Raw genomic sequence first — 15673 nt, forward strand, 5'->3', positions numbered from 1 at the left:
GAAAGAGACGGATTTCACCCTGGACTAGTTGCCATCCGATCGCACAGCACATATACCGGTAAACAAACAAGCACTCACAATCACACATGTAGACAATTTAGAGTGTTCAATGGCTCTAACATGCATGCTATTAGGAGAAGAAGTACCTGCAGAAAACTCTCACAAGAACAACGAGAGCATGCAAACTCCACCCAGGAACGCCCGAGCAGAGATTTGAACATGAACCTAACAAACAGTACAGCCCCGGATCACGAATGCGTTCCTTAATTATTGATGTATGAATATTTTGAGGATCATGAAAAATGATTTAATGTTCACATTACCAAGTTATGTACAGAAAGTCCTGCAGCTAGTAGATTTCATTAACTGACAGCAACCAGCAGAGGAAGCAGTTAATTCAGGGCCAATTGCTGCCAAAACAGGTTGCTGCTGCAATGGGGGAAAAAAGGAATATAAACAGTAATAGAGTTGAATTTGATGCAGGACCATCATGGTAATTGATGACAATATTGTAAAGCTTGATAGGATGCGAATTGAGTGAGGTTTTAAATTCATTGGTTGTTATCATTAGGCTGCTTGCACACGTTGCTCATATTTGTCAACAAGAATAATTCAACTGGAGTATTTTGTTACTGTTGTAATGTGTAAATTGCTGGAGCCTAGAGTTTCAAGTTTTGCCCTTTTCTTTATCCAGAACAGTTAGTGTATTTTTGTGATTGGTAATGGTAAATGGGCTGTTACTTGTATACCTTCTGTGAAGCTGTTGTTTTCCCAGAAGGCTCCACAATAAGCGCTGGCCCCTCTGAGTTGAACAAAATAATATTCACATACAAACAAGACTATTTGAGCAGCAAAATTTTTATTCATATCAGGAGGCGGCCATTTTGCCACTTGCTGTCGACTGAAAATGACCTCACAGTCGCTCATGGCTCAGGTAACAACCACTCGCTGAGTTGGGTCATGTGACCTTCACAAACTAAGCTGTGATTGGTCGCTACCTGAGCCATGAGCAACTGAAATGTCATTTTCAGTTTACAGCAAGTGGCAAAATGGCCACCTCCTGAGATGGATAAAAACAGGTGGATTTTGCTCCCTTATTCATATTCCTCAAATGCAATATTAATCAGAATGCTGTCTTTAGACTAGTGGGCACATAGAACATTACATTGGAAAGAACATGTTTGGGTTGACTTCCTTTTTAATAATGCATGCTCTTGTCATAGTTATGGATGAAATATGACGACATATACGCACATGCCCGAGCATCTCATAATCTGTCTGCCTGTGGCCCAATCAAATTCCCTCTAGGTGGAACTTCAAGTCCGACTTTCTGCCACCAAATTGTATATTGTGGCATATCTTCAAGGACACATCGTCACTACGCTGGATTGTCCAGCATGGCATAAAGCGGTCTGCCTAATTGGCAAACAGGCACAAAAATCAGGATACACCAGCTGTTCCGCATGCACCGTCTAAGAAAATTGAGCCCTCAGTGAAATTGTGAAGAGAATTGTAGGAATATAATTTTCTATAGGAATAACAATGTACTGTAATGCAATCCTTCATGTAAAATATTTTTAAGATCAAGTTTAAAATTAAAAGCGTTGTGATGACTTATGATAAATAATCATTGATTGATTAAGGACGTTTCTTGACCATTGGAGGATAAACTACCTGTAAAATGTGTATCATTATTATTATTATTAATAATAATAATAATAATATATGATGGATGGATGGATAGATGGATGGATGGATGGAATTTATATACTGTAATGTATACTATGGCAAAATTCATCCAATTGTCCATTAAATTGAAGATGAGTTTCCACATCCATCCGCTTTAAATAGTCCAGCACAGCACAATTGATATAAAATTGAAAGTTGGCAGAGAGGTCCTGGCGGTTTTCAAGGATGAACCAGCAGAGTAACCTAATTAATGTCCTCAGTGAAGACTTCACGGTTGGCCTCCTACCAGCTTTAATCCGTTAATTGATGCAGGGGGGCTGCCCGAGGTGCTCGGATCTTGATTGAAAAGTCACACAAAGTGACAGAGATGGAATAAATCTCCCTCCAATTAGCAGTTTAGTCTGTTTGAATCAGTGACATGTTTGCATTTATTTCTCATAAATGGCAGCTCAGTTCAAATGTCTTTTTTTTTCTTACCAGTACATGTATTGGCCTGCCTTGGCATCTAAATATGAAGCACAGTGACGTTTATAAAATATGTTTTTTTAAAGACATTATTCAAGATCACATCGAAATACTATTCAATCTCTCTCAGTCACTGCAGTCTGCCTCTGCACTGATTCATCGGAGACAGCTGTGACAGTAATAATGTGAAGTTGAAATGGTTCCCCTCACAGCAATTTTTTTGCATCTCATTGCGCAAGAAAATGGCTGTGAAATGCACTTTGATGCATAGTGCAGGTGAATTATGGGCCACCTATTTGGATTTCATTGCTAACATGGCCATCAGGCTGCCAGTTAACAGAGGAGAGATGTGAAGGTGCTTTAATGAAGACATCATGCGTGTGTGTGTTTGTGTGTGTGCGTGTGTGTTTGATTTCTCTTGCTGTCTTTCCTCAGTTTTTTTCTCTTTTTCTATCTCCCTGTCAGATTTTCTAATAGACCCCTGCCATTCGGAGATAAAGACAAACGTAATACTTAATTTCGTATTGGATTTAGTCCGAGGTTGAATTTGGCTGAGACATACAGGCAGGTGCAGATCGGGTCTTGTGGGAAAATATTTTTTTTTAAATGTGGGACTTGATGATTAGCTCTTTTCTATCCAAGCAAAAGGAGACAAGAAGGAATTCCCATCTCTAGTTTGAAAGGAAACTATCAGCCTTTATATATTTTTGATTTATGGGGAAACGCTGAAAGTAAAACTACAATTGCTTTCTTGTGTCGTACTTTTCACAGAAGCACGATACGGTAAAATTTTCCACTAATGTTTCCCTGTAGCACTAATTCTTCTTCACTGCTTGTACTGTACATTTTCCAATAGCAGAAAGGTCAAGGTATGTTCCCAAGCTGTAAAATATAATTTTGTTCCGCTTCATCCCTATTCGGGGTTGCCGTTTTGGATGAGCCTTCATTAAATATTCCTGTTTCTTCATTTGTTTCCGTTTTGGTTGGAGCGTTTACAGATGAGTGCCCTTCCTGCCTAGGCCTTATTTTGGACAATTCGATCACATATTCATGTTTCTCTATTCTTCTACCCCAACTCCACAAATAGACTCCACCAGTAAACAAAACGGTTACAATTTGGATTGAAGAGACTGATCTTCTACTTCAGAAATGCTTTAATACTGCAAACTGGGAGGTGCTTAAGACTGCCGCTGTGAGTGATGACTGCTCTGTGGTTTGAGAAGAATATGCCTCTGTCGTCATGGATTACATCAGCACATGCAGCAACATTGTCCCCACCAAGCGCTGCAAAATCAAAAACGCTGGATGAAAAACTGAGGCACGGTCCATGCTACATGCATTCTCTGCTGCATTTGCATCCAATGATTCCGACGATTACAAAAAAGCCCAATGCGACCTACGTAGATCCATCAAAGCAGCCAAGAGACAGTACAGGCTAAAGCTGGAGGGATACTGTAACACTCAGCTCTGATAGAGGAGCAACACCGTCACGACCCGCAGCAACAACACCACACTGCCAGATGAAGTGAAAGAGCTGTGCGCCCGCTTTGACCCACTCAACGCTGAGCGATGCAGAGATTGTACCATTGTACCAGTAGAGGCAGCACAAAGCCCCATTCACGTTGCGTCGCTTTTGAGGCTTAACCCACAAAAGCAGCAGGTCCCGATAACATCCCGGCTGAGTTTTGAGGTTCTGCTCTTTAACACTGGCGGAGGTGTTGACAAACATTTTTAACCTCTCCCTCGTTCACTAATCTGCCTGCCTGTCCCAAATCCCACAAAATAGTGCCCCTCCTCAAGAATAAAAACTGTAATCTGACTAAATGACCACCACACCATTGCACTCACCTCAGTAGTGATGAAGTGTTTTGAGAAAGTAGTCCCGGACACACTGGACCCCTTCCAGCCGTTTGTTAGAACTGCCCCGCTGACAATGCCGTCAACAGAGTTATCCATACAGTCCTCATACACCTTGGACAAAAGAACACTAAAAGAGGAAATCAACCCAAACATATTTTTTTCAAGAATATGTTCACAGCAATCCCACTAGTTGAAACACAGCATTCTGATTAATATTGCGTTTGTGGAATATGAGCTAAGCAATAGCGATCTCGGGGGGCGGCCATTTTGTCATTTCTGTTGACTGAAAATGACATCACAACTACCCAGAGCTCAGCTAACTACCAATATCACAGCTCGCCTGTTTTCTAAAGCTGAGCCATGATTGGTCATTACCTGAGCGCTGGGTAGTTGTGATGTCATTTTCAAGAACAGACAGAAGTGACGGGAGTAACAAAATGGCCGCCCCCAGAGATTGCTAAAAACGGGCGGATTAACTCTTATTCCACAAACGCAATATTTATCAGAATGCCTTGTTTCAACTAGTGGGCTTGCATAGAACATATTCTTGAAAAAAAAATGTTTGGGTTGACTTAACCCTTTAAGTTTGAATGACGTGTATACCCCAGTAAGTCAGAGTTGGCAACTGGCAGTGAACAGACATTAGATCACGTGTGAACACGCAAAATTACTGGCTCCGAGCATTTGTTTCGAGATTGGAGGTGGAACAGATTCTTTATGTGTTCTGTGTTGAGATTATCGGAGCACACCACACACAGTACTAACAAAACTGTTCAATGCCTGATTATACATCTTCATGTGTGTGGTCTGTCACAGATAAACAATCTTTTAACATTTTAAACTGGTCATTACTAAGGCAAAAATAGTCACGTGGCTTGTCAAAATCTGTGGATGGTGTCGGACACTTGGGTCCGTGTGTTGTGAGGTTCTGCATTCTAATCATGGCTCTGGCCTTTCTGTGTGGGGTTTAAATTGTCTCCTCATGCTAGTGTTGTATTTTTGCGTGTGACTGTGGTTTATTCTGAAGACATGCATGTCAGGTTAATTGAAGACTCAAAATTGCACATAGGTATGTGAAAGATTGTTTGTCATTATGTGTCCTGATAAACAGTCCAAGGTGTTCTCGGTCTCTTTTCCATCAGCTGGATGATGCTAATTAAGGACAAGGGCTATATATAGGAAGTGAATGGATGGATGTTGGTGATGATAATGATGATAAAAAGAACAGCAACACATGGCTGTCCCTGTTGCAGTCGTTTAGAAATAAAGACTTTTTGTCTCGCAGTAGAGCCAGAAAAATCACTTTTTCTTCAAGAACATATGAATTGGGGGTGCGAAAGCATTAAAAGGCTTCACGTTAGAAGATTGGGTATGGTCACAACTTTGCATTCGTTGGCGGTTGTTTTTAGAAGTAATGTTGATGGCATGAAAACAGGAGCATCTGTTGAACTTTTAGAGGAAACGTGTGGGGAAGAGGGTGCAAGGATTTTCATGGAGGCGATTTTCCCAGAACCGGTGTGACATTTCACCACAACCTTTATCTCATTACCACCTCAAACTACACATATGTGCTGGAGCTTATGCATATAAATCACCAGACATCCGTGGTCATGAGTCAGAGTTATTCTGTGGCTAACGGAGCTTCGCTGCCAAACATCCAAGGGGACAGGAAGAGTTGAAGGGGAAGTTGTGTATGCGAGTGTTTTTTTCATGAGTACAAGAGAAAGAATACCTGAAAGAAGAAAAAAGAGTCACCTCCATCAGCATGAAAAGTAGTGCTTGATGAATAAAATCCGAGATGAACCAGCTAGACGGAGTTTACAGCTCATAACAAAATATACTGGCTAAGGAGTGACTTAATGTAAACCATGAACATTAGCCTAAAATGGTGTCTTTTCTCAAACAACACTTGTTTTGCAATCAGTAACCCAAATATAGAACTTATACTTTCAAATGCTGGATTTCCTCAATTGTTGTTTGCTTCCTCTATGACATTCATTTCCTTTGTTTAACTCAACTTTTACCTCAATGGTTATCACCAGGAAACTTCATATGAATATAACGCTGTCAATTTTACCAAGGTCCACTGATTAAATCAACATTAAATTTGCAATAGAGGAGCATTCGTCTAAAAACTGACGGATCTATTTACTTACCCAGAGCGATGTCTTCAGTTCGCAGCTCTATCAACGTATCGTGCAACTCGTGTGTAATAGCTTGATTAATCGTGCTAACCAAATACTCCATTTTGTCTTTGTGCGCCTTGTCTTGTGTTGGTGTCGTGTAGGCTGTGTGTGTGTGACATGGACAGACTTGGACGAAATGAATTCATCGGTGAAGTGAGAGTGGCCCTGAAGAAGCTCAGAGAAGGCGACAACAAACGTTACAATATGGGCTTGGAGAGAATTGCACAGGTACATACACTCAGAATGCAGTATACATGACTGTTGTTGTGGTAGTTACGCATATAACAAATTCCAGATTTCTACAGACCATTACTGAAATGTATCATATTTTATCTTTGTCGTGTTTACAATTAGAATCTTTACAGTCATTACACAGTGTCCATGGTCACTCTATTATTTGACCCGAGTCAATAGATCCAACAGAGATTTCCCTGATTCATTGTCTACCTGTTGTATATTTCATTTTGTCTTTGTTGCGTTGTGCAACTTATCTGCTGAGATGCCTCGTATTGTATGTTTCATGATCTCTCTCTTGCATCACTCCATGTTCATGTTTCTTTGGTTCTAGAACAAAGAATCGAACAATCAGGCGGTGGAGCAGGGAGCGCTGGTGGCAGAGGAGGAGGTACCAGCTTTATCTTTATATCAACAGTAATTTTCCCTCACATAATGTATCTACAGCAGTCTCTTATCTTTTACTCTGCAATATTCCACAGGAAAAATGCACGCCAGGGAAACAATTGGCACCTTTTAAGGCATACTGAATTGTTGCGATTTGTCAGCCCGGTGTGGTTCTCTTCTGGTTGTTATCGAAACCCTTCTTGTGATTTTAGAGACACAAGTTAATAGCTTTTGGCCTCAAGAGGGAATAAAGTAGTGTCATGTTCCTACGCCCAGACAAAGCTTTTAACTACAGTACAGTGTACGCTTTCACACAGCACGTGCTTCATGCTGAAATGGGAATCTGTAATTCTAATCTTTTCTGGGTGAATTCTGTAATAGTACTTTTCCCTACCGGTGTGTGCGTTCATTTTTGTAAAAGGTGTGTGTTCTCTGTGGGCAGCGGGGCCGCATCCTGGTGTCACTCTGCTACAACACAGAGAAGGGCTGCCTGCTGGTTGGGATCATACGCTGCGCCCATCTGGCCGCCATGGACTCCAATGGCTACTCTGACCCCTTTGTCAAAATGTGAGTCACATCAGCATCTTTTATTAATCAACCTCTCTTTATTTGCATATGTAAACTCTCTGAATTTGGGTTAAATCATCTTGTTGCAGCATATGCAGAACATTACACTATGTCCACATTCGGGGTCATATAATGGGTTCACCACTGAGCAGTTCTCATCATGTCATATACACTGGCGGAGCTAGGATTTTTTTCCTTGGGGGAGCCATGGAGGGGCCAAGGATATGTCTGGGTGTCCGCACAACCAAAACATTTTTTTAAAGCCCCCCAAATTCCTCAGAAAACACTGATAAAAATTCATTATCTGTTCCCTACCGGGACAGGGGGAAAAGTGGAAAAGAATTCCCTGAAAAAAATCGTAAAATACCCAAAAGTCAATTCTCTGGTCTGGCACCTGGTGGGGGACGCGGGGCGGGGGGTCAGTGCCCCTGCAACACCCCCTCTAGCTCCGCCAGTGGCCATGTCAAGAGCTAGAGATAAAAACTGTTAGGTGTACAAAAATAATCCACACAGAAAAAAATCTAAATATTTAGGACAATAATTACTCTAATTACAGCTGAGTTTATATTTGTCTCGAGTTCTATTTATGATTCAGTGCAAACAACCTTTTTGATTTAATGCAAAGCAAAAACATTGTTTTTTATTTAGTCAAAAATTAATTTAACACAAATTAAAAATATAATTCATTCTAATTACCATATAGCCTATTTTGATAATTGTTTTGTTCAATTCTTGTTTTTCATTTCTAATTTCTTCCCATTTCCTTGTTTCCTTTCTTAAATTCTGACTTAACTTCTTGTCCTATTTTATTCCCCTTCCTTTTCTTCCTGAATCCAAGTATCATCTTAATCTGATCAGTGCACATTTAGAAGCAAATTGTATTCATTCAAGCCAGGGTGCCAAAACACATTAGCCCTCAGCATGATGCAGTGCAGTCCTACGCCACAGCAATTTACTATCACAATCATAAACGGATTGATAAATGAATACCTCTGTGACAGTGTCAATCAAAAGTGAACATTACCATCTCACCCGTATGCGAAGTCTTATTGTTTTTGTCACTGTTGGTTTGTTTCTTGCTTTATTTGTTTGTTAGCAGCATTATGGAATTGTTGTTATAAAAACTGTTTACTTTGGGGGAAATGAATGAAAAAAGATGGAAGCTTGAATTTATTTTCACCTTTATTTTCAAATTGTAGAATTGCTGTGGTATCATTTGTCACTCTCTATGACCCATGGAGAATCTTATTGGGTTGTGTATATGCAGGGGTGCACATATTTTTTTTCATGCAGTACTCACATGAGTACCAGGAGATTGCCTTTGGTACTCACTAGTGGTCCAACGGATCACATAAGTCACGGTTCCGATCGGTCACGGATTTTGAGTCATGGGTCGGATCGTTTTTTGTATGAGTAATTTTTTATTTTATTTTTAAACTAAGTAGAATGTTGTCTTCATTTATTTCATAAAACGCTTTTGCCCTTAAAAAATTCAACTCCTAATGTCTAATATGGCCGTTTAGGATTTAAGAACACAATGTAAAGCAATTTTGTAAGTGGTACAGTGTATACATTTCAAGATATCCTGCCAGACATTTTGAGCTGAATGTTTTCTTACAATTTTTAGGCAAACGTGTTTGCCTAATAATTGTAAGAAAACAATTAAATGAAGACAGTTTTATTTTATTTTTTTTTTCATAATGAAAAAGACTTGGAAGTGCAATTTAAGGCACCTTTCTTAAAACAGGGACAGCACATTACAAAGTAATCTAGGTCCACAATATAGGAAAAAGAAGCTTTAAAAAAAGTAATTAAACCAAGGAGCAGCTGTTGAACTATCAGCTAATGATAACAGCTGCTAGCCACTAACGCCGGAGACTTGTGCCGTATCATACAATGACAGCGTAATTAACCATCGGTTTGTTCGTGTCCTAAATTAGCGACTGAATACGATTTCGAGACTGCGTTGTGTTGGTGTTGGTAGCAAGCCTTAAAACGTCGAAAACGAAAGTCAAGTCAGCCGTTACGCCACCACGCGGGACAACTTCAAAATAAAAGTTCACTAAGGCTATTGCATTGGCATTGTATTGCAATGTATTATTTGATAAGCTTTATTTTTAAGTTAGCCTTTGTGGACGCGGTGTGTTCCTTGAGTATGTTTGCAAAACGCTTTTGTACATGCAACTAACGTGATATTGAGGGTATTCAACTTCCTCTGCTGAATGCGGACTAATCACGTTGCCTTATTGTAAACGCGCACTGTTTTTTTCACCAACTATTCTGCGGATCGTGCCCATCCTGAACCGATGCTTGATCCTTACCAATCAAAGATGATTCGTTGCACTGCACCACTAGTGTGTATAGTATAGGTACGCAAATGCGCGTCGTGACGCAATTGACGGTACGCATCAGTGATTTCTGTTGCGCGTGCGTACCTGCATACCAGTTATATGCACCCCAGTGTAATTGTGTGTATGTTACATCCTAATGAGGAGTTTCAGTTTGTCAGGGTTGCACTTTTGTTTTCATTCTTGAGGTGGCTTTGTTCTCCCTTCACTTTGGTATATTTTCTGTTACACAGCACATTTACTTAGACTGGATACAACATCCTGTTTTCCCCACTTTGATAGAACAGGAGAGTTATTTTCTGCAAAATCTCACATCAAATGGACAAAGGTTAGGCTTTTGCCGAGGTTCTCATTCGGGTGACCATGGCAAGGCAGAGAATGTGGATACAATTTCACACTGTCTAGGCGTTGTGAAGACAAACTTCTGTTTTCTCTCACTGAAGTTGAAGTGTTGACCATTACTGGAGCACGGAAGGCTGTAAATATCCTGGATGGAGCATGAGTCACTGAAGGAGCAACACAATGAAGGGTTTTCATGAAGCATTACTTGATCAAAGGCAGTTAATGGAGGAGAGCTGGAGTGTGTTTTTAGTCTGCAAAATGCTGAATGACGCCATTGGGAAAAAGCTGCACAAGTGGGAAAGATGTGCTAGAGACCACGCACTTTCTCGGATATGCACATCTTTTTATTTTACCCGGAGGCATTGATTTGTTACAGTACTTTACATTCTACTTCATCCTGCCCATTCGCACTAGATTGTGAATGCCGAAATGTGCGCAGAAATTTAAACTCGCTCTCCTTTTCCACTTCTATTGAAGTCTTTCATAGAGCCATATCATTCCCTATAGTCACTCTTGCGTCAATGATTGTCTTTTGTCATCAAAAACAACCTTCTTTAGCTTACTTGCTCTTTTGAATCATCCTTTTGTGATTTACCAAATACTGTACCGGTGTCAACGGTGCGTGTGGTTGTGCTTGTGTGTGTTTCGTGGCTGCGCCGTGATTGAGTCTCCTTTCAGACACATTTCAGACTAAACACCAGGGACCAAGGCCATGTCCCTACTGCTTGAAACATCTGCCAATCTCATGCCTCTCAGAGAGTGTATGTGTATGTGCGCGTGTGTGTGTTTTTGTACTTGTGGGGTCTAAAATTGAGTAATTTTACGTGCAAACAGATACTATTGCATAGCTGCTGCTGCAATTTATGAAACTGGTTTGTAAGCAAGATCATTTAATGGCCTGTAATATAATCATTTTATTATGATGCATGGTATTATAAAACAGATTAGTTTTGTTAGTGTATATCACTTGCATTTAATAACTTAGCTTTTTTTGCATCAGAGGCTTACAATTAAAGTACATTTTACAAGTGTTTGAGGACTCTGGGAGCAAACAAATAAATAGTTCTTAATGTTACTTAAGATTTAACCTTTATAATTTCCTCCCTCAAAAATATACATTTTCATGTTAAATATGGCTTTGACTTGTATAGCACTTTTCTACCTACAAGGCACACCGACTCCTCATTCGCCTACTGTTGACGCAGAATCAGGAGCAAGTGGGGCTTCAGTTTCTTGCTCAAGGACACTTAAACATGGTCACAGGGGCAGGGGATCGAACCAACAACCTCTGGGTTGGGCGACGACCACTCTACCACTGATCCATGCTTTAATCAAGTGGACTGCTTAGAGTGTGGTCGCCAGTTGTCCATCCCTGATCTAGGGCTTTTTCAATGTAAACCACAATCCAATTTCTCTTCAATATTGTAGACAAATCTGTCAAAATGTGTTAGTTTGATCATCTGAGACCAGCCACCTGGACAGCTGCTTCAACAATCAGTTTACATAACCAGAGAATTTCTGCACGAATTGTCAGGAACCGTCTCAGGCAAGCTCATCTGCTGCCTTGTCATCCTCATCGGGGTCTTCAACTGACTGCAGTTCGTCATCGTGACTGACTTGAGTGGACAAATGCTCGCATTCGATGACATCTTGCGGCATGATTCACGATTCAACGATCTGTACACAAGTCCTGGAAGCCGTAAAACATCTCAGTTCTTGCATGGCCAGCACTGGTTATCTCACCCAGTGAGCATTTGACAACAGCATGTTCCATTTTCTGCCAATATCCATCAACTTCGCACAGCCCTTCAAGAGTTTTTGACCAGCCAATCAGAGAACACAATCAACAAACTAATGAAGGATATGTGTTGCGCAATGTGAGGCTTGATATGCCACACCTGTGAGATGGATTGATTATTTCGGCAAAGAAGTACTCTCGAGCACAGATTTGTGAACAATATTTAAGAGAAATAGGCCTTCTGTGTACAAAGAAAAAGTCTTAGATTATTTAGTTCAGATCATAACAATTGGGGGGGACAAATGTGTCGTGTTTATAGTTTTTGTTCAATATAGCTTCGATTGACATTACAGACTTGTATTTTTCAAAATGGGCGCCACTTTTCTTTTTTGCTTAAAATCTACAAACTGTTTTAGGGGGAGAACATCAAGCACAACATGTTTTGATCTCTATCTCATTCAGTCAGTCAAATCTTGACTTCTTTTTGTGTCAGCTTAGTGTATCTTTTATGAAGCACCGTTTTGTGAGTTTTGCATCACTGTGCCAGAGTTTCATAAGCCCCTTTCTTTGCTTCTCAAACATTTCCAGACTTTCGTCTAACTCATAGCTTATTTTTAATGGTTTACTGATAACATGTCACTTCACTTCCATCCGTATTTGCCTTTACATGAAGATTTGTATTAGGAAAACATTGCATGGTACTGGACAAGTATGAATAACAGCTGTGAGTCCCAGTTAAGCTTTTCTTTCAGTGGAGTGTATTCAGTGTAAAAATGAGCAGAAATGTATTGTTAGTTCCAGGAGATCCCTGCATTGGACCGCCGAACATCTCCGTAAAAAATGAGGGAACAATCCTTCCTATCTCTACGGGCCAGCCTCCTGTGTTCTGAAATATTTTGCACATTGAATTCAAGCATAGTTGGATTGCAGCTCTGTAGAATGCTTTTGGATGAGGCATCGCTATTGTCGGTATTGCATTCATTTGTTTTGGACAACGGGAAATTGGAATTCCCCCATCAGCGCTGCATTGGAGTCCATGCAAAATGAGATTTGACACAAGTCGCAGTAAGACCCCCCCCCCCCGCCGCCCCCGGTGTCTCCTCCCCAGGCTTCTGCCTCACCACCTCAATTGCTGCGGGTCTTTAGCTGCCTTCCTCAAATTGCTTTTCACATTATCTTTCTTGCACACCAAGTTTGTCATTTGAAAGCACAGTTTAGTTGTGTAGCGGGAACTTATGGCAATGCCGTGCCTCCTTTCAATTGCTTGTTTGATTAGTCCGACTCTCCCTCATCTAACAGAAGGATTAAGAGGAAAATTGTTTCTGAAACCTGCTTTTCTTTTCAATGCTGACACAACAAGCATATGGTGAATCACATTTTTGCACCACCTCTGATTCCGGTGGCGCAGCGACAGCCGCGAGTCAATGCCATGCATCAGCTGTTAGTCACCGGTGGGGTGGGCACAAGATGTTGCTTGAGGAGGGAGATACCACATCACCTGAAAATCTTGACTCTGAATGTACAAAGATGACTCCATCTGCCCTCCGGCAACCCGTCTGGTGCCTCTTTACTGGAGCGTAAAAACTCCTCCAAACTTGGCATGATTAGGATCTCGCTGTGGTCTGCTCTCGCTTGTGTTTCTTTGTCCAAAGACTTCTAGGTCACAATTATCTTCAAAAGAGTTATTGTAAACGTGCTGTCTCCATTTAGTTCCATTCAGCAAGGTTTATTGTCAAATAGGGGCAAGAGATAAAAAGTGGATGGATTCATGACTTCCATTCCAGAAAAGTGCGGGCACAATATATTTTTGGGAGCTCCGGTATTCAAACGGACCATTTAGCTCCACAAAAAATGTTTCATTGTGCAGTGAAAGTTCACCTGATTGAAGTTTGAGATGTAAAAATGAAGGTCAGTCATTTTGCTGCTTTCTGCTTACTAGACATATGAGGAGAAAGTACATGCCTGGCCTTTTCCAAAATTGACAGAAGCTACCTACCAACACCAGCCAATTAAATGCCAAAATCACCCTCTGTGGACAGGTGATTAAAAAAAACAAAAAAAACCACTGTGATTAAAAGGGTCATCATTTCAGTTCTTCACATAGTGGCTGAAAGTTTATATTTTGTTTTCACATCGTTTTGTTTTTATAAAGCCCTAAATGTTTTCGGGTCAGTGTGGAAATGTCGAACACCTTTTGCTCCACTGCATACATCTTTCTTCTTCAAAAAAAAAAAAGAAACTTGATAGTAAACTTACATTTGTTGTATGTTGTTCAGGCTTGAGCGTGCTGTGGTCGAGATGTTTACTGCAACACATGGTGGTATTATTAGACAAGGTCATTACAGCTACCATCTGTTTTTTTTCTCAGGAAGGTAACAGGCATCTGTGAGATGTTTATTTATTGAAGTAGATGATTCATGCAAAGATTAATTGTGGCAACTTTGGTGCTATTGGGGTGGAGGTCAGTATGCGGTGGCACAGGCACTATGTAGCCCCCATTCATCCATGGTTGAGGTGCCCTTAATCATTGGTGTCTTAGTAGCCCACTGTGTCACTAATGGTGTCTGATTATTCCCGTCATTAATGGGTGAAGGGTTATTAGGTAATTATTTCATTTGACTTCTGTATGCAGCGCCACAAATTAGTCCGATTTTTTTTTTTTTTTTTTACTGATTAGTAATGTATTATCTAAAGGTTTGATAATCTTTCTTCTTGTCCTATAAGCATCTTGCAGCCAGACATGGGGAAGAAGTCTAAGTACAAGACGTCAGTGAAGAAAAAGACTCTCAACCCTGAATTCAATGAGGTACGCGCGCATGTTTGTATTGGAACTGTGAGGCCAATTGCTTTGTTTTAGCTGTGCACTGAACACATTCGGGTTCAAAAGATGAATTGATGAAAAGAGATCAACATTCCAACTTTTCTTTGCTGGTATACGTCGGGATCTGGTACACATCTTACAATAAAGCATTATTTGTAGTACCACATTTTTAGGTGAGCAAAAGTATTGAAATTGAAACATTTTCAATACTTTGAAAAATATTTAGTTGGCATCACCAAACTTTAGCCTTCTTCGTGTGGCGCTATTTAAGACTTTCACAGCAGCCACTTTCAGTTGCTGTTTTGAGGGTTCTTTTTCTTCTCCTACTTCAGCGGGTAAATGCCATGCTCTACAAGAACCTAGACTGAATCAGCCAGTAAAACTTTAAATTTCTTATAACCCAAATCAAGCAATAACTGGAAGAGGCCGCGGTGAAAGCCTGGGAAAGCAAAGAAAAAGAAGAATGTGATAATTTAGTGAAGTCAGTGAGTCACAGGCACAGGCTTGATGCAGTTATTGCAAGCAAGGGATTTGAAACTAAATATTTTAGCTGTATCAAATAGAGAAATAAACCTGGAGATAAAAGAGCCCTGCAGCCTTTTTCACTATTTCTAATACACAAATAAAAAGAAAATCATGCAACAAACAAGTTTGATCCGCTATGTGTGATCAACCTGATGTATCTGATGTAGTGTGTTTGTGTCTTTACTGCGCCCAGGAGTTTTCCTATGAGGTGACTCTGGACTTGCTGGCTAAGAAAACCCTTGAGATCTCAGTGTGGGACTACGATTTGGGAATGAGCAACGACTTCATAGGTAAACTGGCAAATTGCACAATATTGCTAAAAGTATTTGCGCACGGCCTGACTCACATATTTAGCTATTTAAGTTGCCATGGGGTTGAATACAATGTCGGTCCACCCTTTGGAGCCATACCAGCTTCAGCTCTTCTGGGAAGGCTGTCCACAAGGTTTAAGAGTGATTTCATGGGAACTTGTGAACATGCTTCCAGAAGCGCATTCATCAAGTCAAACTTA

The 15673-nt window shown here is 40.5% G+C and overlaps 1 protein-coding gene across 4 annotated transcripts in view; it reads left to right on the forward strand.

Annotated features, from left to right (window-relative positions):
- Window positions 1–15673, forward strand: part of doc2g (double C2-like domains, gamma) — a 48491-nt gene that overhangs the window by 25325 nt on the left and 7493 nt on the right. For all 4 annotated transcript variants that reach the window (XR_015087248.1, XM_086034254.1, XM_086034256.1 and 1 more), the window contains 5 exons: window positions 6302–6428; window positions 6769–6825; window positions 7264–7388; window positions 14541–14622; window positions 15356–15452. Coding sequence is in view for 3 of the 4 variants with exons in the window: in XM_086034254.1 (XP_085890380.1) it covers window positions 6302–6428; window positions 6769–6825; window positions 7264–7388; window positions 14541–14622; window positions 15356–15452 (488 nt within the window). In the remaining variant the exon portion in view is untranslated. The remainder of the gene's footprint in view (window positions 1–6301; window positions 6429–6768; window positions 6826–7263; window positions 7389–14540; window positions 14623–15355; window positions 15453–15673) is intronic.

This window comes from Filicampus tigris, chromosome 6 (genome assembly GCF_054856515.1).
Source record: "Filicampus tigris isolate MCC_2025a chromosome 6, RoL_Ftig_1.0, whole genome shotgun sequence".
NCBI classification, from domain to species: domain Eukaryota; kingdom Metazoa; phylum Chordata; class Actinopteri; order Syngnathiformes; family Syngnathidae; genus Filicampus; species Filicampus tigris.